Here is a 21,488-nt window from a genome sequence, read left to right on the forward strand (position 1 = left end):
CATCTCAAACCTTAAAATAAAGGGTGGAGCCAGATTTAGCAGCAAATCCAAATATAACATTTATTGCTATAATTCATCAGGTGCACAACAAACATTTCTTTGCTTTGGATGTAAACACCAGCTTCCATCACCGCACCTCCAAGTTTGGACATTTTTCTTCCACAAACTACAGCTGCTTTTCGTATTTGAAAAAGTTTGTCCAAGATAAAAGCTGCAAACCTCGATCCTGGGCTCAGAAAAGGAAAAATGGCAACCCTTGGTGTTTAAGGACTACATATGCCTTTGAGGACCTTAAAGCTCTTTGTGTGAACTTTTTGAAGACAGCGAACAGACAAAAATGTCAAAGGTCAGGTTAGACCTGAGAGCAGGCACAGTGATTTAGGCAATGTGTATTTCATTGTAAAAGTGGTAGAACCTTCTGTCCAACACAGAGCGCATCCTTAGAGAATAAACTCCCATGTCAAGAATAGAGAATTGGTGCCGTTTCAGTTAAACGAGCTTTATGTTGTACACAATTATACTGCACACAATAATAATCTGTTCAAGTTCAAAATGACCAAAGGAAATATAATAAAAATACAACGCTGTAATAAAATATTGTCCACCTGCCACCCTGTTTTGAGTCCCGCCATTAACAGAGTTATTTCAACAGCAATAAGTGATTTACAGTTTTGTATCAGACTGATTTTGTTGTATTTTATCTAGTACTCTTTGTGGACAGTGACCGATCAGATCAGCACACCAGTCACACAGCCGCCCTCTGGTGGCAAGTTGACAGATGTTACAACCTGCTTTAAAAGAAGGGGAAAAAATAAATAAATAACAGAGAAAGTTTGTTTTTCCCTGGTTGGTTTAAATATTTTTTCTTCCATTTCCTTCTCTCTTCTGCTGACATCTTTCCATTCATACGTCAAATTGACACAAATAGGGAATGGTCTTCGAGCCTCTCTTCCTGCTAGCTTTTGCTCTGTCTTCTCGTTACACAGCGCCGATCCATGCAGAGGTTTCCTGCCCTGGACTCGTCCACCCCTCAACACGTTACATAAACACACACCTATACAACACACACACAGCAGGATGAGCATCAGCTAGAATCTTTTTCTCTTCTTTTTGTAAAAAAAATTTTTCATTTCTTACTCTCGGCAGAGCATCTCTGTGTGAGGGGCTAACGTCCGCCACTAGCATTCACCAGCCCATGGAAGTCTTCCCAGGCTCTGGAAAAAGAGGGACATCCAGTGCATCATCATTTCACAGAAAAATAAAAGTCTTCAAATATGCATGAATTTTCAGCAGATCACTTAAAACAGGGTTAATTTAGCAAATGTTTTAAGATTTTAGCATTTCAACTTGTTTGGTGCCATTTGTTTTTGCAGTTACGAAAATCCACCATCTCATTCTGAGTGATGAACTTCCACGCTCACATCACATTTATCCGGGCTTTCCACCGGATGCGTAGGCGCTGTGTAACGTAATACGCACGTTTTCCCCATAACCTCAAGAATACGTCTCTTCCCACCATTAGAATTTCAAGGCATCTGATTAAGCGACATCACCAAATCACCAGAGAATAGCAAGATCACGCGTGATTGTTTTTAGATAACCAACATCACCAACCACCAACATTCCGGAACTGCGCTGCTCTGGGTGGCTGCATGTTATGTTTATGTGCTTAGCAGACGCTTTTACCCAAAGCGACTTACAATTTTTTTTAACCTATAGGGCATGTTGTGATCTGTGGGGGAAACCGGAGTACCTGGAGGAAACCCACGCATGCATGGGGAGAACACGCAACTCCACGCAGAAAGGCCGCAGCCGAGTTTCGAACCTGCGACCTTCGTGTGGCGAGGCAACAGTGCTAACCACTGCGCCACCATGCAGCACTGTTGGAGTAGCTCTGTTGACTATATGCAAGATTTGCCTTTTCTTGGACATTTTTTCTTCTGGTTTCTCGGGAGGAACTATATTTTTTTTGAACATTTTACTTTTCTGTTTCTGGTGCTGTGAAGCTTGGAGGATTTTTACAGCTATTTTTTCACTTTTTGAGCATTTGTTATGATGCGTAACTAAGGCAACAAGCTGGTTTACAATCAGGAGCAGCTGATTAACATTGGGAAGGCTGAAAGAATACCTCAACTGAAGCCACAAATCCCAAATGAGCTAAAACGCAAGAAGCGTGGGTGCAGAGCGGGAGCAAAACGGAGACAAAGAGGAAATTCAAACCATCTCTTCCATCGATCATAATGAGCAATGTGAAATCACTGGCCAACAAGATGGATGAATTCCAAGCCCTTTCAAGGACTCAGCCAGAGTATCGGCAGTGCAGTGTTATGTGTTTCACTGAGACGTGGCTACAGGACCATATAACCGATTCCAGCGTCTCTCTGCTGCCAGGATTCCTGACTGTATGAGCAGACAGAGATCTGAAGAGGAGCGGGAAAAGAAAAGGAGGTGGAGTGGCAGTGCTTGTCAACAACAGATGGTGCCATCCAGGTCATGTTTCAGTGAAATGTCGTCTCTGCAGCCCAGATGTTGAACTTTTGGCAGTAAGTTGTCGCTCATATTATTTGTCAAGAGAGTTCACCAGTGTTGTCTTGGCAACCGTTTATATTCCACCTTCAGCCATTGCTGAAAATGCATGTGATGCCATCAGTTCCGTTGTCGCTAAGCTACAAACCCAACACCCCAATGCATTTGTGGCTATATCTGGTGATTTTAATCATGCCTCGCTCTCTGCTACACTTCCAACATTTCAACAGCTTGTCAGCTTCTCCACCAGAGAAAACAAGACATTGGATTTGTGTTATGCAAATGTAAAGAATGCATACATGTCCAAAACAAGACCTCCTCTGGGACAATCAGATCACAATCTTGTTTTTCTCTGCTCAGAATACAAACCACTTGTTCAGAGGCAACCTGTGACAAGAAGAACTGTGAGAAAATGGTCACAGGACACTGAAGAAGCCCTGTAGGGTTGTTTTGAGACCACAGATTGGATGACTCTCTGCCAAGGATATGAAGAGGACATCAATGCCATGACTGGATGTGTCACTGACTATATAAACTTCTGTGTGGAGAATTTCATACCCACCAGAACAGTGAGATGCTTCGCTAATAACAAACCCTGAATCACCAGTGAACTGAAGAATCTGCTAAATGAGAAAAAGAGCCTTCAAGGAGGGAGACAGGGAATTATTGAGGAGTATACAGAAGCAACTGAAGATCAAGATCAGAGACAGCAAGGAGGCATACAGGAAGAAGCTGGAGAACAAACTACAGAGGAACAATATCAGAGATGTCTGGTCAGGGATGAAGAAGATCACAGGCTTCAAGCAGAGGAAAGATTGCACAGATGGCAGCCTGGACATAGCCAATGAACTGAACAAGTTCTTCAATAGGTTCAGTTCAGGAAAAACCCAGCATCCTCCTCGCCTGTCCCCAGCCAATCAGACATCCCATCCTCCTCTGATCCAACATTTTCCTGTCACACGCCATCTCTTTGGTCCTCTAACGCAGTTATGGACTCTTCTGGTTCTATAAATCTGTCTTCAACCAAGTCAGGAGATGCTGCTGCCCTATTTACCTCCCCCTCCCACCTTCCTGTCTCTGAAAGTCAGGTGAAGAGGCAGCTGGAGAGACTGACAGGAACAAGGCTGCAGGTCCAGATGGTGTCAGCCCCAGGGTACAGAAGGCCTGTGCAGAGCAGCTCTGTGGGATTCTGCAAGACCTCTTCAACCTCAGCCTGGCCCAGAAGGTTCCAGTCCTGTGGAAGACATCCTGCCTTGTTCCAGTTCCAAAGAAAACCCGCCCATCAGTCAACGACGACTACAGACCAGTTGCCCTGACATCCCACATCATGAAGGTCCTGGAGAGACTCTTGCTGGTCCACCTGAATAAGCAAACTAGAACATATCAGGACCCGCTGCAGTTTGCTTATCGCCATAAAGTTGGGGAGTTGAAGATGCCATCATCCAGCTGCTTCAACCAACCCACTGTCATCTGGACAAAGCAGACAGCACTGCCAGGGTCATGTTCTTTGATTTCTCCAGTGCATTTAACACAATCCAGCCTGATGTACTTTGCCAGAAACTCCAGAAGACACAGGTGGAGGCCTCAACTATCGCCTGGATTAAAGACTACCTGACAAACAGACCACAGTTTGTGAGGCTGAAGAGCTGCACATCAAACCAGGCGATCAGTAACATTGGAGCACCACAGGAGACTGTACTCTCACCATTCCTTTTCACCCTGTACACCTCAGACTTCCAGTACAAATCAGAGACCTGTCATCTACAGAAATACTCAGATGACTCTGCAGTTGTCGGGTGTATGAGAGATGGACAGGAAGCTGAGTACAGAGAGCTGGTGGAGCACTTTGTGGCATGGTGTGGAAACAATCATCTGACCTTGAACGTGAACAAAACAAAGGAGATGATTTTAGACTTCAGAAGAAACAGGGTGGAGTCAAACACTGTTTCCATCATGGGAGAAGAAGTGGAGGTAGTTGAGGAACACAAATACCTTGGAGTTCACCTGGACAACAGACTGGACTGGAGAAAGAACAACCAAGCTGTTTACAAGAAGGGACACAGCAGACTGCACTTCTTGAGGATGCTTCAATGTCTGTAGCAAGATGCTACAGATCTTCTACAAGTCTGTTGTTGAGAGTGTAATCTCTTCAGCCATCATCTGTTGGGGTAGTAGCATCAGAAGCAGGGACCTGAAAAGGCTCAACAGCCTAATAAAAAAGGCTGGTTCTGTTCTGGCGATGACTGTGGAACCGCTGGAGGAGATAATGCAAAGAAGGATTCTCCAGAGAATCAAGAAAATTATGGACAACCCTGAGCATTCTCTTCACAAGACTGTCAGACAACGGAAGGGTGTCTTCAGTCAGAGGCTTCTTCAGCTTCGCTGCAATACTGACCGCTACTGGAGATCCTTCCTGCCAACAGCCATTGTGATATACTCTTTGATGACTTGATTATTATTATTATTCTGAGCTACTACAGAAATCAATTTCCCTCTGGGAATAATAAAGTATTTTTGAATTGAATTGAACTCTAGTTATAACCAAACAACTAATTATTTTACATCCAGATTTTGCAATTTCTCTCAGATACAAAGAATGGTTGCTACAACATCTAGCTTCCATCACAACACATCTCATTATTCATATCTTGTCATGTATAAATTGTTAGTTTAGGAAAAATAATTAAATTAATTTTATAAACTATATACCCGACTCTGTCTGAATTGATACGAAGTGTGATCATGGTCCCTAAAGAGGCAAAGGACCCTAGAATCTTCTGATTAAATATTCAAAGATCAATCAGATTGATATTTCATTTTTATATGGAATCATCACATCTTATTGGTCGTAATTAGAATGTTTTAATTGCTACACCTACATACTTAATGCTGTCTGTGTGAGTCTTGTACTCCATGATGGTGTTGGGAGGCAGGTTGAGGACTCTACGTAGGGTGTCTCTGATGCGGGCTGTGGTCGCTTGGTCACTAGCTGTTTTGTTCCAGATAGAAATGATGTCCTCCTGAATAAAATGAAGTACATAAAAAGACGTTTCAGTGCAATGGGATCCAGCAGTTACATACAACATTGTGTTATTTGATTTACCTGGAATCGTACCGACACCACCGCCCCACAGATCTCCTCCCCTACCATGAACTGCTCCCCCAGCATGGCCAGAATCAGGTTCTCCCAACATCGGGACGCGAGGCCTTTCCTTAAACGAATGATCCACTTTCCACCCATTTTATTGGCATCATCCTAAACATGCAAGGGGTTTCAAATACGCCTTAGTACACAGAAAACAAAAAACGTTCTACTAAAGTATACAATTACTGCGACAGACACCTACTTCCCACATGGGTTTAATGCCTTCTTTGAAGAGGTGGAAGTCACTATGACCTGTCAGATCACCAGGCCTGATCATGTGACTGTAGAAACGCCAGAACTGCTCCACCTTGACAAGAATAAGCCACAAAATTAAATATGTGAACATGAAACAGCTGAAGCTGAAGTATAAACAAAAGTCCTTTACCGAGGCAAAGCTGCCAATCTGTTTGATGTTCTGCTCATAGCTCTGGGTGCTAGCTGGTCTGCCTGGGGTCCGCCTGGAGTACCAGAAGGTGTAGTTGTACTGAAGAGGGTGCTCTCCTGCCCCTGGAACCACCATCTGTAAAGGACATGGACAAATGTAAATACAGGAGCATATTTATCTACAGTAGAAACAATGCTCTGTAATCAGCCATACTTTTTTCTTGATAATAATTTGCTCCTTGTCATCGTCTTCGATCTTTTCCTTTTCGCTGTCTTTCGGTGATCCCTGATCCTGCTCATGATCTCCACTGTCATCGTCTTTCAGCCTGGATTAGACACAAACCATCAGATATTCATACGTCTGTCAGAAGACACTTTAATGTAAAGCCAAGTGCAGTTAACTCTAGATTATCATGATAAATGATAATATCTAAATATGTAAAAAAAAAAAAAAAGGATCAAAACTAACCAGCTGGCCTCAAAGACCCACGTCAAAACAACGCTATTTAAAAAACTTTACGTCTTAAATCTTGAAATTTTATTTATTTATTTTAAATTAACCCCAATTAAGAATCACACAAAAACAGCACCGGTATCATCACTTTTAGCAGTAAAAAGTCAGAATTTGCTCCCGTCTGTGCTCGTGATGAAGGCCGTGGGAATCTGGTTCTAGTCGATTCTGTGTGCACCTCCTCCGGCGTCCCAACTACTCACACACCGGGGATTAGCGGCCTACCCGCTTTCAGACATGCTAAGCTAAAAGCACACACACTCACAAGACAATTATTTGTATCAAAACCTTTACTTATTTAAAATATCACTATATTTTATGAAAAATCCACTCGCTAAAGTGAACGTAAGTTGTCCACCTCAGCCAACGGCATATCGAACTACCATGCTATAAACCTGACACACCTCTCATTTAACGCACAATTCAGCTTTCATTAACGTTCTAGCTTTCTCTGAGTTGTTTAAAACAACGGGAAGGTCGTGCGATGCCACATAATCAAATATAAAGCCTTAACTCACGCGTCAAATTTGTTGTTCATTATTTTTTAGTCAGGAGTCTGTCGGAGTCCAAATTCTGCCTCCTGAGTTCCGCAGGAACGGCGACGCACATCTTACACACATGAACGCGCACGCAGTGATGAGTCGGAATCGGAAAAGAAGTCAGCAGGTGGCACGCGCTGCTGTCAAATGTAGTGTTGTCCAAAAGTTATATTTTAAGTGGCTTGAATGAGATTAGTCGGTTTTCCTAAAGTGTGTTCTTGGACCTTGGCACTCATCACTGAACTATTCAGTAATTAAATATTTCCAAACTCAAGGGATGAACCAGTAAATGAGTCTCAATTGCAACAAGTCATATGACGTTCGTGTAATCCTATTTATTTAGGTAAAACTATAAAAATATCTCCCCAAAACAGTTCACACATAAAATGACTTTTAGCATGAACAGAATTGACAGATTATGTAAAATTGTCATAGATGATCCATCTCTCATGTCCTTCTGTAACAGAGCTTTGCAACTTTTACATCCTTGAAAAAATATATTACATGTTCTATTTAAGTAACTTCTTAAATGTGATCATTAGTCTTTTTCATTACCATTTTCCTGTTTTTCAGGAAGAAGCACAATATGCAGAGTAAACTAAAAGTGAGTGAAAATTCAGCCAAAGTTTAAAAATAACTAATCAGATGTATAACTTTACAAAACACCTGGCTCCTCTGAAGTGTAAGACAGTTGTAGCTGAAAACGTTTGCACAGCTGTGACCCTGGTGCAGAAACACAACATCAAATCCAAGTTACGTTTGAACATTTTATTCACCACATGTTGATATTTTCAAGCATAATAAATAAGAAAAAGTACCACTCGGATCACTTTTTTACAGCTTTGTCAAAATCTGCTCCTCCCGGCTTGAGTGACTAGGAACCTGGTGACTTCAGCTCACGGATATGGACGGCTACGAGCAGACACCCACATACACACAACAGCACATGTGCAGCCGCAACACAGAGAACCGACGGCCTCTTTGTTTGAACTCACATCCTCTGATGTGCCGCAGTACTTGTTTCATCCCTTCGCTTGCCCTCTGTTCTTGCGGCGACTTCAAACCGTGGCTCTGTTCAGGTCCAAGCAGAGCTCTGGACAAAGTCTGGGGGACCACAGAGGAGGTGGAGGGTGAGATGGGAACAAAGTGGACTTCTATTGATGCAAGTTGGATCAGTTTTTGTTATAGATGCGAGCCGATTTGTGGGTAAATAACCAAAATACCGGCTTGTGTCTAGAAACAACACTGCAAACTTCATAAGACGCATTATGTATGTGTGGGTGGGGGGATGGTGTGGTGGTGAACAGGATGCTCTAGGATGGTATGGCATGGCGTGGTTTGGTTGGCTCCGCAGTTGCAGACCATACCCTCACCCCTTGCTCCCTGTGTTTCTGTGAGGACCTTCATGAGAGGACTCTTTGTTCTGGGCCGGCAGTCGCACCAGTGAGTGAATGAGAAAGAGCAGTGGCGGTATTCTTCAGTGGCCGCTGTTTGTTTACACCAGTCGGTCCTGTCATACTTCATTAGCAGCTCAGCCCACAGAAAACCTCTGATGTTCTAATCAGCGCTGACTGTGTAGCTGCGCAGAAACCAACAGCCTCGGCAGCTCGTCCCCTTGCCTCGTCAACCGCTCATGGTACATATATACAAACACAGTCGTGCCTTCTGTGCCGAGCGCTGATGGTGGAACCGGTTGTTTCATTGTTGGCCAGGAGACGTGGGGTGGCGATGAGCTGACGTCTGCCCAACAGCAACGGTCCTGGAGAACTAGTTCTTCATGACAGAGATGTGAGAAACCTGCCACCCAGAGACAGACCAGTCAGCACCGTTGAATTATTCAGTGCTGCCATCTTCTGACCACAATTAGTAACACTTATTAATGAATAAAAGACCTCTGGGCCCAACAGTCAAAAGGAAATAATTTCACCACTTTTATTTTGAAATGATAAAACAGCAAGAAAATGTATATTTCAAAAAGCTTTGAACTGGACTTAAACATAAACTAACCTCCTAATCTGACAAAATGCAAATGCAACTGAATTTTTAAATGACACTTATTAGTCGTTAATAACAAAATGACATTTTCTCCCACCCAACACATAATAAAAGCAAAACAAACCAACCTCCTGAATGACCTTTCCAAGACGTTCCTGGCTTTGCACCACTTTTCTGGAAAAGATAAAAATCAAATAGAGCTTGTTTAAATACACAATAACGGATTCTAAAGAAAAAGGGCGAGGCGGCCGTGGACACCGGCGCACAAGAGAAGGCGTTGTCCTGAACCCCTGGGGGACAGCTGAAAACGTCCTCTCTTTGCAGCACAGCTAAGGTGTGAAACTAAGCAGTAAATCATCCTCGGTGTAACTTTTTCATTGTCAACGGATTTTTCATGTTGAGCCTGCTGGAAAAATAAAAGGAAACAAAGCTGTTGTGGTGATTAGTGATGCACCAATACGAAATCTTTGGGCCGATATGGATATTAATATCACTGTTATGGCTGATAACAGATTTTGTCCGATACCGATATGCTGGCATTAATGCTTCTAAAATCAGCATATTTTGTATAGAATGAAAATTATTAAAGCTGAATTTACGTTATTATGTACACACACATTTCATAATCATAATAATAATAATAATAATTTTATTTGTAACGCACTTTACATTTCTATGAAATCTCAAGGTGCATTTACAATTCCGAGATGATTACAATCACTGTCACATGACTAAACAAATACACATCACCCCCACCGTCACCCTCTGAAACAGATAAATAGAAACAAGATGGAAAAAATATTGGTTGTTAATATTGGCCCAGTTTTATTTATCGGGCTGATACAGATACGTTAAAAAAATGGCTAACATCGACCGATACCAATATTGATGCCAATATATCGTGCATCTCTAGTGGTGACTTCGCCACACTGATACAGATAGCTCTGACAGCCCAGTTAAGAATCACAGGAAGGGAGAAGGTAACCTGTGTATTCTGCGAGCCAGGCTGAGGGTGAAGCTCGATGAGCAGTCTGGTTGATAAGTGGACGGCACCACGGTGTAGCATCCAGGAGGAAGAGTGCAGGCCAGACTGACGTCCTGCGTGTAACAATGGGGGACGCAACTGGCCACGGGATCCTGATCTCTGATAATGGTCTGCTCAGACTTCCCTCTGGGAACCTGTGGACATCAGTAGAACCAGAAACTCTAAAATCAAAACGGAAACTCTGACTAATCCTGAGATATTTATGATGCAGGGTTAGGGATGAGTCTGTTACAGACTGGTAAAACAAATAGAGACCATGGTAGTTTCATACTTTTCAGGGCAGAAAACTAAATATCAAGTTGAAAAACCGCGTGGGCTCTAATAAATATGATTGTTTTGACAAAAAAAAAAAAGCAAAAATAATTTTATGGTGATTTTTAAAATATTGGATTCCACCAAGGTAGCAGTCACTTTAAGAAAAATGAACACAAAAATGTAAAAAAGTCTCAATAAAGGTCCGCCTACTCGGTGTGAGTACGGATAGATATGCCGGGTTGATATTTACCATTTATACATCGGCTTCAGCCGAGCTGATTTATTTTAACTTTTTTATTCACCTGTTTTACATCTAATACTTGGTCAGGTTATCAATTTGTTTGATTAGCTGTGGTTAAATGATTTTTTAAAGATCAACTTTACTCATATAACATTCCTAATTCATTTGTAGTGGTCTCTAGTAGGAATGGATGATTTGTTAGTCGTTCTCTGGGACAAAAAGCTCAGGTTCCCCTGTTTGAGGACGTAGAAGTCAAAGGAGTTTCAGGCAGTAGGATTTGGAGTCATATTTCCTGATATCTCATCTCTGACTGGGTAACAGCAACGCAATTCTACCACCGACGCAGTTTGCTTTGCAACATTGATGTTTTATCTCCACAAGCCTGAAGAGTTCTGCTGTGTGGTGGAGTTGCTAACGCTAGCGGTTAGCGTCTACGGGGCGAGATGTTTTCTGCCGTTCAGCCTTCCCCATTATGAGCCAAGATTGGCGAGTCGATGAATGTTAAGTGACAATGACAAAGACCTATCAGGCTTTCCTGAACAGAGCCATTTTCTGTCCGTTTTCTACAGCAGAATATTGGTGTAGGAGACTACTTTCATGTTCAGCCTGCATGTTAAACTCAAGAGTGACGGCTCGTTTTCAAAAATAGTAAGTAAAACTGGTTTCTCAGTGAACTTGCTCTTTAATACTGAGCCATGAACAGAATTCAGGTTCAACAGCTGATTAAATCAAGTGTATAAAAACTGATTTAGGTTCAGAAATGTTGTGCGTTCGCTGTTGTTATTAGTGACATGGGAAATGTCTAAAAATCGACCCAAAATACTCGACAGCATATATATCAGCCATGGCCACCAGTGGCTCCCATGTCTCAACTTGGACCCAAAATCTGGCTTCAAATTAAAACAAGCTAATTAGAAGAGTAGTCCTGCTACACATAATAAGACGATCCTAAAGCTTAAACTAACACAGACAACCTCCCAAAAACCCGACTGACCTTAAAAACATGAAAACCTATTGGGTGTAGATCGGTGTCAGGGCGAATCTGGTGCAGGGTAACCTTCACATTAACTCCAGATGTCACTGCTGGTTCGTTGCACACTGTAAAAAAGAAGCATGGGTTCTGCCCGTAGGACAGGAAATTCCTACTTCCTCCTGCTGTCTTTCCCTCCACCCAGGAGCCACGGAAGTAAGTGGTCTCCCACTCGCCATCTGCTGTCGGTGGCAGTGAGGGTGCTGGGTTTTTCAGGGCACTGGGGATGATAAACACATGCATTAACGCATCCATTCCTCTAATGAAAAGTAATACATTATATGTGGGGTAACATCTGCAGGATCATAATGCCTACAGAGATCAAATATAAGCCAAAATACCCGACACAATTGACTTTCTCTTCCTGAGAAGTCGCTCTTACCTGAGGGACGTAGAGGAGGTGGAAAAGACCCGGATAAGGAAGCGGGTCTCAGCTCCAGGCTGGTAAGTGCTGGGAATAAGAAGGTAGTATCCAGGATCCAGCTGCCTGTAGAGGATGACCTCCCTCTCATAGGCATGGCAGTGAGTAGAAGCACAAGGTACTTTGTTCAACATCCGGTTCAGGCTAAAACGCTTCTTTTCCACCTGAGGCGAACAATATGACAACGTGTTAACACACACACGCACGCACGCACGCACACACACACACACACACACACACACATCATTAATGGTTTCAGATAAATGATGCTACGGACCTTCCACATGTGCAAAGCAATAGCTCGGTAGTGCTGGTGCTTCATGTTCTTGCTGTCCTCTTGTAGCGTTTGTGCGTATTTTGTTGAGTTTCTCCATTTTCGATACTGCAGCAAGGATATCAACACCTCTCCTCTCTCACACACTTTAAGCCAAAACTTTGGATTACTGCTGTAGCTGCTGGAGTTTCGGCTGCCGCCAGCCGAGAACCCTTTGATCCATCGACTGGCCAGGTGATGCTGGTGTGACAGAAGATTTCCTGTAAGTGAAGGAGGGACAAAAAGTGTTTAAAACGTACTGGAATCATGTGTAAAAAAAAAAAAAACAGTTTAGTAAACTGAAGGAATAACCTGTGCATAGGCTCTTTAAATGTCCCTCCTCAGTTATGGGGTACCCCACTGTGATGTCATCAAACTGAGACATGAACTCAGTCTCATCTAACCAGAATTCACCCTCGGCTAACCTGGACTTCAAATGCGCAGCATAATCTGGGTCGAGAGAACTCCAACCGGCACCACTGCAATAAAAACAGAAGCACAAATGAGTCTAGATAAATAAAGTTACAACATAAAAAGTAGGTGTAATTTTAGTTATTGGCCAAGTTTTAAAAAGCAGCTTTTTTTTCTATAAGTCAAACTGTGATGCGGTCATCGGTGTAGTTGTGATCAAGAGTTGTTGTTTTCATTATTTGCATTTTAAGAACTCTGATGAAGAATCTTCTCACACGTCTACCTCTGAGTCCAAGCACCTCCCCAGCAGCATCGTCCCCATGGATTTCTGATCCGAAGCAGCCGTACTTCACTTCCCGACACCTTCTTCACATCCTCCCACTCCATCACAATCAGGGCATGGTACTGACCTACCTCACCAAGTTCTAAATTTAAAAAAAGAACACTAGAGAGTGATTAATTTGTGGTTCCATCCCTGGATTATCTACAGGTGAACTTCTTGTCTGACCTCCAGGGCTGGCGTGGGTGGAGCAGCTCAGAGCACAGTCATTCTTCACATGGGACAGCAGGCTCAGGTCCAGCTTTTTCCTCCCGACTTGATCACTGTCCTGCTCTGTTCGCCGTTCCTCCTCCGACCCAATGTCTCCCAGGCTCCAGCGCTCAGCGACACCTCCAGTCAAATCCACCAGAGCCTCTGCCACCTGCCCCGCCCACAGATGCTCGTATGAACCGTGAAGCCTGGAGAAGATTACAGGTTTTTCATCTTTACTGAACATGCTTCTTGGAAATACACAAATGAAATAAAAAAAATAAACAAACAATGCATCGAGTTAGATCAACAATCAGAGAAGATTTACAAGCTACATACTTTGCGTAGGCCTTCTCCAGCAGGGCAACCCAAAAGGCAGAGGGGGAGTGGCAGCGGGAGAAACAGAGGGCAGAGCCGATGCACGGCAGTCGATCATCAATGGTTACTTCAGTCCAGTCGCCCTGCTGCCAGAAGCGAAACTGAAAGGACCCTCTGTATCTGCCGTTACCCCACTGAGGCTGGTCTGGGGGCAATACCTGCATGCAGGACAAAGACAGAGAGAGCTCGAAAGATTCAGTTGGAGCAAAATATTTATAACACAATAAAATTCTGTTGTTTTTGCACCTTGTTTAAAAGCTGTTGGTTCTTTAGCAGGAAGCTGCACGCACAGAGAAACCAGCAGTCTCCTAACAGACCTTGTTTTGCATGAGCCAGGCTGATGTTTGTCGGGAAGAGAGTTGGCGATGGGCAGATCTCCTTCAAATATTAAATAATGATACATTAAATAGTCGCAATGACAGAAACCTGTTTTACTATTAAAATATACAGACACCTGCTATGAAGAACAAAAAAGCTACTTCCTTTATTTAATGTTCTGTTTGCATATCTAATCTTTCATCATTAGCTCAGCTACATATCATGGAAAAGCCCGTTTGACGACGCAGATCACTGAACAATGTAAAGAATCAAAAACATGAACGTCAGAATGAATTTACTGTGGCATTTCCAGCTCACAAACCTGTGGGCGTCTCCAGATGAGTTCTCCTTGCAGCCTAGCGATGGGTGTGGAGCTGTCAAAGAACAGGGATGCGTCCGTGCACGGAAAGTCCAGGTCCTCAAACAAAGGTGTGCCCGAACACTCGGGCCTGCCCTCCTTTCTCATGGCTTTGTGATGTCTGCTGAGTCTGCAGGTCACTGTCTGTCACCATTCTCACTGGATTCACGTACTCCACCTTTGTAATCCACCTTAAAATTCAACAGCGTTATTATACTCAAATGTAATTAACAGGATCCATTCCAGAAGCTTTGGGATGCGGAGGAACAGGTGATTCCCATCATAGACGTGTGATGCTGTCATGTCAATTTGGATTTTTTTTAAAAAAGCAATGATTCCAGAATCTTGGTGCAATAAAGAAGCTCTGAAGGCATAAAAACGGGTCGAATCTGGGACTAACATCTAAATTTGGGAACAGGGTATTTATAGAAATTCCTATTATCTTTGGAAAATGAAAGAAAGTTCGGAAACAAAACAGTTTTCCACACCTTTCCAGACCTGGAAAACTAAATACAGGTGCTGGCCAGTAAATTAGAATATCATCAAAAGGTTGAAAATATGTCAGTAATTCCATTCAAAACGTGAAACTTGTACATTATATTCATGCAATGCACACAGACCAATGTATTTCCAATGTTCATTACATTTAAATTTGATATTCATAAGTGACAACTAATGAAAACTCCAAATTTGGTATCTCAAAAAATTAGAATATTCTGAAAAGGCTGAATATAGAAGACACCTGCTGCCACTCTAATCAGCTGATTTACTCAAAACACCTGCAAAGGCCTTTAAAAGGTCCCTCAGTCTTGTTTTGAAGGCACCACAATCATGGGGAAGACTTCTGACTTAACAGCTGTCCAAAAGACAATCATTGACACCTTGCACAAGGAGGGCAAGACACAAAAGGTGATTGCTAAAGAAGCTGGCTGTTCGCAGAGCTCTGTGTCCAAGCACATTAACAGACAGGCGAAGGGACGGAAAAAATGTGGTAGAAAAAAGTGTACAAGCTCTAGGGATAACCGCACCCTGCAGAGAATTGTGACGACAAACCCATTCAAAAATGTGGGGGAGATCCACAAAGAGTGGACTGCAGCTGGAGTCAGCGCTTCAAGAACCACCACGAGGAGACTCATGAAAGACATGGGATTCAGGTGTCGCATTCCGTGTGTCAAGCCACTCTTGAACATGAAACAGCGCAAGAAGCGTCTCGCCTGGGCCAAGGACAAAAAGGACTGGACTGATGCTGAGTGGTCCAAAGTTATGTTTTCTGATGAAAGCAAGTTCTGCATTTCCTTTGGAAATCAAGGACCCAGAGTCTGGAGGAAGAGCGGAGAAGCACAGAATCCACATTGCATGAGGTCCAGTGTAAAGTTTCCACCGTCGGTGATGGTGTGGGGTGCCATGTCATCTGCCGGTGTTGGCCCACTCTGTTTCCTGAGGTCCAGGGTCAATGCAGCCGTCTACCAGGAAGTTTTAGAGCACTTCATGCTTCCTGCTGCTGACCAACTTTATGGGGATGCAGACTTCACCTTTCAACAGGACTTGGCACCTGCACACAGTGCCAAAACCACCAGCACCTGGTTCAAGGACCATGGTATCCCTGTCCTTGATTGGCCAGCAAACTCGCCTGACCTTAACCCCATAGAAAATCTATGGGGTATTGTGAAGCGGAGGATGCAATACGCTAGACCCAACAATGCAGAGGAGCTGAAGACGACTATCAGAGCAACCTGGGCTCTCATAACACCTGAGCAGTGCCACAGACTGATCGAGTCCATGCCACGCCGCATTACTGCAGTTATTGAGGCAAAAGGAGCCCGACTAAGTATTGAGTGCTATACATGCACATTCTTTTCATGTTCATTCTTTTCAGTTGGCCAACATTAGAGAAACAAACATTTTTTCATTGGCCTTTAGAATATTCTAATTTTCTGAGATACCAGATTTGATGTTTTCATTGGTTGTCACCTATAAATATCAAAATTAAACGTAATAAACATCGGAAATACATTGGTCTGTGTGCATTGCATGAATATAATGTACAAGTTTCACGTTTTGAATGGAATTACTGAAATATTTTCAACCTTTTAATGATATTCTAATTTACTGGCCAGCACCTGTACAAATTCCACTTTCCCATGTTTAGCTCTACATAGTAACACTGCTTTGTATTTCCTGGCATTATTCATGCTTTTTCACCCTGTTAGCAATGCTACAGATGTGGCAGTAAAGGTAAACACATTTTAGACCTTGGAACGTTACAGGGCTAGTAACTATGTGGCTCTCATCTATTTACTGTTTCTTACCTTTCTTTTGCGGATTAAACATCTTTCCTCTCATGAAAACCGGCTAGCACAGTTAGCATCAGCTAGCCTGTGCTACATTCACGGCTAACCTCAGGTCTCCGTATCTCGGCATCTCGCCGTGGTTTCTTAGCTACAACCGCACTGAACTTTTATCACAATGACACATTTTTGTTATGAGTAACGTTGTGAGTAACACACGAGAAGAAAGAGCATAATAACGTGTCTTCTTGGACCACAGGCAGGACAGTCGTGCAGTGAATCTTCCGCCCCCACTGGTGCCCTAAATTACACATTACACTCTATCTGTTACATTACGGTAAAATGATTACAAAATAGCATTAGGTCTATAAATACAAGATTATAGTAAAATTACTTAAAATATGTATTTTCATAACATTTTGGATATAACAATTACATATTTATACTTTTTTATGAGTTCAATATAAATATCTTTATATTTGATCGTGCGTGCGTGTGTGTGTTTGTGCGTGTGTGCGCGCGTGTGCGCGCGTGTGTGTGCGTGTATGTGTGTGTGTGTGTGTGTGTGTGTGTGTGTGTGTGTGTGTGTGTGTGTATCAGCCCCATCAAGATCAGCCTCAACATCTCATTTCACCTCTTCTGTTCAGAGCAGCCATGTATAAAGTTGCAGATGGACGTTTTTTAGTAAAACATCTCAAATTGGACTTTTAATGATGAATCACATCCCGCATGTGTTGATTACACAAAATGCTCTAGTGTTGTTGTTTTGTTTTTTACACCTATAAATTATAATACATCTTGTATTATGTCGTCAGCTTCAAATATCTTTGGAGTTCAATCATCGCCATATGAAAATAGAGTTAAATGGAAAACAATTTTTGATTTTATATATTCCCATCTCAACTGCATTTTTCTGGACTGAGATGTCTGATGTATTTCCTGGGATCTGTTTTAGCCACTCTGTGGGGGTTACTGCCCCGAGAGTCTGAGAGATCTGGAAATCCCAAAGGGGCTTGGCTCTCTTGTTCTCAACCACCTGACCTTGGGGCTTCCAGTCCATACTCTGCACAGATGTTTCTGTACCTGATGCCAACCACTTGGTGTGGCGTTCCATGTATGCTTTCCCTGCCAGCATCTTACACCCTGCATTTATGTGGTGGATTGTCTCAGGGGTGTCTTGCATAGGCTACACCTTGGGTCTTGTCTGGTGTGGTAGATCTTGGCTTCTGTTGCTCTGGTGTTCAGGGCCTGTTTCCGTGCAGCTATGATGAGTGCTTCTCCTTCAAACCAGCTCTTTCTAGACATAGAATGTTTTGATATCAGCCACTTCAGTTATCTGTCAGTGGTACATCCCATGTAGGTGTTGTCCTTTCATGATGGTATTTCCAGCATCTCCTCTGTTCGCCATTGTCTGAGACATTCACTGAGCACGTCATGCCTAATCCTTCATGTACTTATAGATCTTGGATGTTTCATCCTGGACAGTGGCTCTCGCACAAACTGGTCCTCAGCCTCCTTCCTTACGGCTAGTGTATAGCCTCAGGTTGCTGGATTTGGGATGGATCCCTCCATGCATGGTTAGGAGCTTCCGTGTCTTAACAACTGTGGTCTATAGTTCTTCCTTTGCCAATTTATTAGTCCTGCAGGATATCTGATTACTGGTAGGGCATGTATATATATATAACTTTGGGATGTGATTATTATATGATATACTAAAAAATACACTATTATCATGAATAAATTGTGTTCACGAAGTGAAGCCTTTGAATAATCTTGCCAAAACGTAAACACAGTTCTGATATTACTTCCTTGAAAGATTAGCCTTGTGAACTAGACCAAATTCTTGCTTTGCAAAGAATGGTCTAGGCATGCTCCATTGGAACCTCCGCAGCTCCTACTAGGACTCTGGCCGGCCAATCACAGCTCTCTAGAGGGGTTTCAAACACATAAAGAGCTGTGATTGGTCCATAATGGTGGGCCAATCATAGTGCTCTATCTGCTTAGTGAACAAATCACAGAGCTTTATCCGCTTTGTGGGCCAATCAGGGCACTCTATATGCCTGGTGGGTGGGATGATGCAACAGAGTGAAACAAGAGTCACATTCATTGTCCAGTGGAATGCGGAGATCATTTGAAAGACAACGGTAGAACCCGCCCCACAACCGAGAGCCGTCAGTGGAGCGTGGCAAGACTAAATAATACATTTATTTAGTCTGGCTTGCCAGGCTATTGAAATATCTCATGTTTAACATTCTGTAACAAGGCTGGACTATATAAATTTAGTAAATTAGGATTTCATTACGAGGAGCTGCATTTGCTTATTAAACAAACATCATTTGTTATTGTTTACATCCTTGTGTTTTTCTCTTTACCTCCAAACTATTTTACCTTGCTACGACAGACTCTTATTGCTGCAGCATGAATCTCCATCAGTGCTATTGTTTTTTTTATACACTTATGTTCAAGCAAACACACTTTATCTAAATGAGTGTTTAAAATAAACCCAAATGCTGAATTAATTAGAAAATATATTTTTTTTATTCAGGTGAACTTGGTATAAATAAAACACATCTTCTTGTATATCCTTTTACTTGATTGCATCAGATGTTTTTGAGGGTCTTCTGTTGTTTCGTGACACAATTGCCTGTTAGAAAAGACAAAAGTTAATTAATACAATTATGAGGGATCAGTCTTAATGTATTTCCATGTTTGAGAATGTTGTTAGATATATTAATGATAGTTAATTTTCTAACCTTCATGGCCGTAATGACCCACGGCTCATAAGGATTCCCACAGGCAATGTTGTTGGGCAAGACTGTGAATCTGTTAATAGAAGAGAGGAGTTTTAGATAATAATTCAGCAACAGCAGTAGCTCATCTCCATGCCGGTGTTAGCTATTTATCTTCTTACATTATTGCCTTCAGGCGACAGCCGCCTGTGTCTTCTTGTATCGTGTAGTTTGTCAGAAATCTTAATGGGATTCGCTTTATCTGATAATTTGTGCAGCAAGGGGTCCTTGGAGCTTGAAGACAAATATCACACGCATGTTAGAGAAAACAGAGAAATATTAACTGACTCTAAAAGCGAAAATTGCACAACTTTAAATAAACAAATGCAAGGTATTAGTCAATAATTAGCTGCAGGTTATAGCTGTACTTACTGGCTTGACTCAGAGCAATCAGCAGCAGCGTTACAGAGACACACACAGCAAGCTTTGTCATCATCTTCAGCTGTTATAGCAGCAAGCTGGGTTCTCAGATGGGATGAACTGTTGAAGTTTGTCTCTGGCTGTGATATTTAAACACTTAAGAGGGGAAACGTCTAACCACAGACACACACACACACACACACACACACACACACACACACACACACACACACACACACACACACACACACACACACACACACACACACACACACACACAAAAACCAAACAGAACTTGGAAAGATTTATGCTGCAGTTGCTATTTTGCATTTGGGTCAAGTGGTAAGCTGTATGTTTCCATACTTACCCACTGTGGTTTGAAACCTTGAGCTCTGGAATGAATAAAAAACAGATCTTGATATTCTTTCATCACACTGAGTCAAATCAGTTGCTTTGTACGCTGCAGCCTTTCTTAGCTGTCTAAACTTGAATTACTCATATCCCGTGCTGCAGTGGTGAGCATTCGATTCTTGTGAAATACAGATCTATGAAAAAGTGTTTGCACCTTTAGAGATTTCTGTTGTTTTTGCTTTTATGTGTTTTGTCACACTCAAATGCTTCAGATCAAACGAGTTTCAGTATCAAAAAACAACATTTTCAAACAATAAATTTGTTTACTGCCCTTCAAACCAACCAGGATCTTTGGGGAAAAGTTTGAAATATAAAACAGACTTAAAGAGCTTAGTCACAAGAGCCCAGGACTTGGATGACTTGCTGTAATTGATGGAAACATGAATTCTGCTTTCTGTCTGGAAATCCCGAAGGAGAATGCCTGACCTTTGACCTTGAACAGGCCATTCATGCAGGAAAATCCTTCAGTGCGGCTGAATTTCCTCAGTGAATACCAGCTATCATAAGTGCTTGATGACAGCTGCTGCCACCAAATGTGGCACAACCAGTTATTAAGTTAAGGTGACCGTTACCTTTCTGTTGTTGGAATCTGGTAAGTTGTAGCCTAGTGAACTAGACCAAATTCTTGCTTTGCAATAATACATTTATTTAGTCTGGCTTGCCAGGCTAGGTAAGTTGAGCTTTCTGAATGAACAGCAGGTCACATGGGTATCTGCTAAGAGCTGAGCTTAAGCCTAGCTCACTGAAAACTTGGCTGAAATTGTCACCAGAGTGCTTCAAGAGTCTGGCACCAACTTAACCCTCCCATTCTCCTCAGATTTACTAACACTTTTCACCCTCAGGGGTCAATTTGACCCCAGGGATATTTGCCTCCAGAAAATGATTTACTGAAAATTGTTGCCTGAGTTTTTATGTCAGACACTTTGTTTATTTGTTAAATACATTAACAAGCCCTTGATAGTGAAAGCTGGCCTGTTCTCTAGCGCCACCATTAGGCCAAACTTAAATCATCAGACCAAAGTTAAAATAAATTTATCTTGAAAAGTTTTAATACAAATCTTCTCATATTTTCTGACAACATTAATGATCACAAGACTATGAACCTTAATGGGTTTTGGTGATGATAGGACCTTTTCTGGAGCGCCACGGTCAGGTCAAACTTTCAGTTTTAGAGTTAGTGTATCTTACAAATCTTTCATCCAAATCTTTTCTAATTTAGGGTGCACTTTCGTGTGCATCAC

The 21,488-nt window shown here is 42.3% G+C and overlaps 3 protein-coding genes across 4 annotated transcripts; all 3 read right to left on the reverse strand.

Moving 5' to 3' along the window:
• Positions 1 to 34: 34 nt before the first annotated feature.
• eif4e2 (eukaryotic translation initiation factor 4E family member 2) lies at positions 35 to 7,223 on the reverse strand. Of its 2 annotated transcripts, none has more exons than XM_015957096.3 (8): positions 7,085 to 7,223; positions 6,270 to 6,381; positions 6,057 to 6,191; positions 5,874 to 5,978; positions 5,630 to 5,782; positions 5,410 to 5,546; positions 1,138 to 1,214; positions 35 to 1,054 (listed from the first exon to the last, which is right to left on the reverse strand). In XM_015957096.3, the coding sequence occupies exons 1-7, from the start codon at positions 7,102 to 7,104 to the stop codon at positions 1,166 to 1,168; spliced, it is 711 nt and encodes a 236-aa protein (XP_015812582.1). In that variant the 5' UTR covers positions 7,105 to 7,223; the 3' UTR covers positions 35 to 1,054; positions 1,138 to 1,165. The 2 variants fall into 2 exon arrangements, with proteins under 2 accessions (XP_015812582.1, XP_015812583.1); XM_015957097.3 differs by having other exon boundaries at positions 5,406 to 5,546.
• A 635-nt stretch (positions 7,224 to 7,858) lies between these two features.
• Positions 7,859 to 17,005, reverse strand: capn10 (calpain 10). Its single transcript, XM_015957094.3, has 13 exons — positions 16,709 to 17,005; positions 14,364 to 14,590; positions 13,970 to 14,101; positions 13,685 to 13,881; positions 13,325 to 13,554; positions 13,100 to 13,241; positions 12,718 to 12,884; positions 12,370 to 12,626; positions 12,054 to 12,256; positions 11,636 to 11,891; positions 10,086 to 10,279; positions 9,229 to 9,274; positions 7,859 to 8,902 (listed from the first exon to the last, which is right to left on the reverse strand). The coding sequence occupies exons 2-13, from the start codon at positions 14,505 to 14,507 to the stop codon at positions 8,873 to 8,875; spliced, it is 1,998 nt and encodes a 665-aa protein (XP_015812580.3). The 5' UTR covers positions 14,508 to 14,590; positions 16,709 to 17,005; the 3' UTR covers positions 7,859 to 8,872.
• A 2,197-nt stretch (positions 17,006 to 19,202) lies between these two features.
• Positions 19,203 to 19,977, reverse strand: ccl20a.4 (chemokine (C-C motif) ligand 20a, duplicate 4). The gene is made up of 4 exons (XM_015957735.3): positions 19,849 to 19,977; positions 19,599 to 19,710; positions 19,441 to 19,510; positions 19,203 to 19,331 (listed from the first exon to the last, which is right to left on the reverse strand). Exons 1-4 carry the CDS (start codon positions 19,910 to 19,912, stop codon positions 19,275 to 19,277), a joined length of 303 nt encoding a protein of 100 aa, XP_015813221.1. The 5' UTR covers positions 19,913 to 19,977; the 3' UTR covers positions 19,203 to 19,274.
• Positions 19,978 to 21,488: the final 1,511 nt, after the last annotated feature.

The sequence above is a fragment of the Nothobranchius furzeri genome, chromosome 11 (genome assembly GCF_043380555.1).
Source record: "Nothobranchius furzeri strain GRZ-AD chromosome 11, NfurGRZ-RIMD1, whole genome shotgun sequence".
NCBI classification, from domain to species: Eukaryota; Metazoa; Chordata; class Actinopteri; order Cyprinodontiformes; family Nothobranchiidae; genus Nothobranchius; species Nothobranchius furzeri.

Bases quoted from the DNA above. Each gene is read 5' to 3' on its own strand.
- eif4e2 (XM_015957096.3), bottom strand. From the start codon at position 7,104: ATGAACAACAAATTTGACGC. The intron at 6,382-7,084 runs GTGAGTTAAGGC...TGTCTAATCCAG, and splicing joins ATGAACAACAAATTTGACGC to GCTGAAAGACGATGACAGTG. The intron at 1,215-5,409 runs GTATGTAGGTGT...CTCTTTTTCCAG, and splicing joins ACTCACACAGACAGCATTAA to AGCCTGGGAAGACTTCCATG.
- capn10 (XM_015957094.3), bottom strand. From the start codon at position 14,507: ATGAGAAAGGAGGGCAGGCCCGAGTGTTCGGGCACACCTTTGTTTGAG. The intron at 12,885-13,099 runs GTAGACGTGTGA...TTTTTATTGCAG, and splicing joins GGAGGTGCTTGGACTCAGAG to TGGTGCCGGTTGGAGTTCTC. The intron at 11,892-12,053 runs GTAAGAGCGACT...TATCATCCCCAG, and splicing joins ACCTCCTCTACGTCCCTCAG to TGCCCTGAAAAACCCAGCAC.
- ccl20a.4 (XM_015957735.3), bottom strand. From the start codon at position 19,912: ATGATGACAAAGCTTGCTGTGTGTGTCTCTGTAACGCTGCTGCTGATT. The intron at 19,511-19,598 runs GTAAGAAGATAA...TTCTATTAACAG, and splicing joins TGTCGCCTGAAGGCAATAAT to ATTCACAGTCTTGCCCAACA. The intron at 19,332-19,440 runs GTTAGAAAATTA...CTTTTCTAACAG, and splicing joins GGGTCATTACGGCCATGAAG to GCAATTGTGTCACGAAACAA.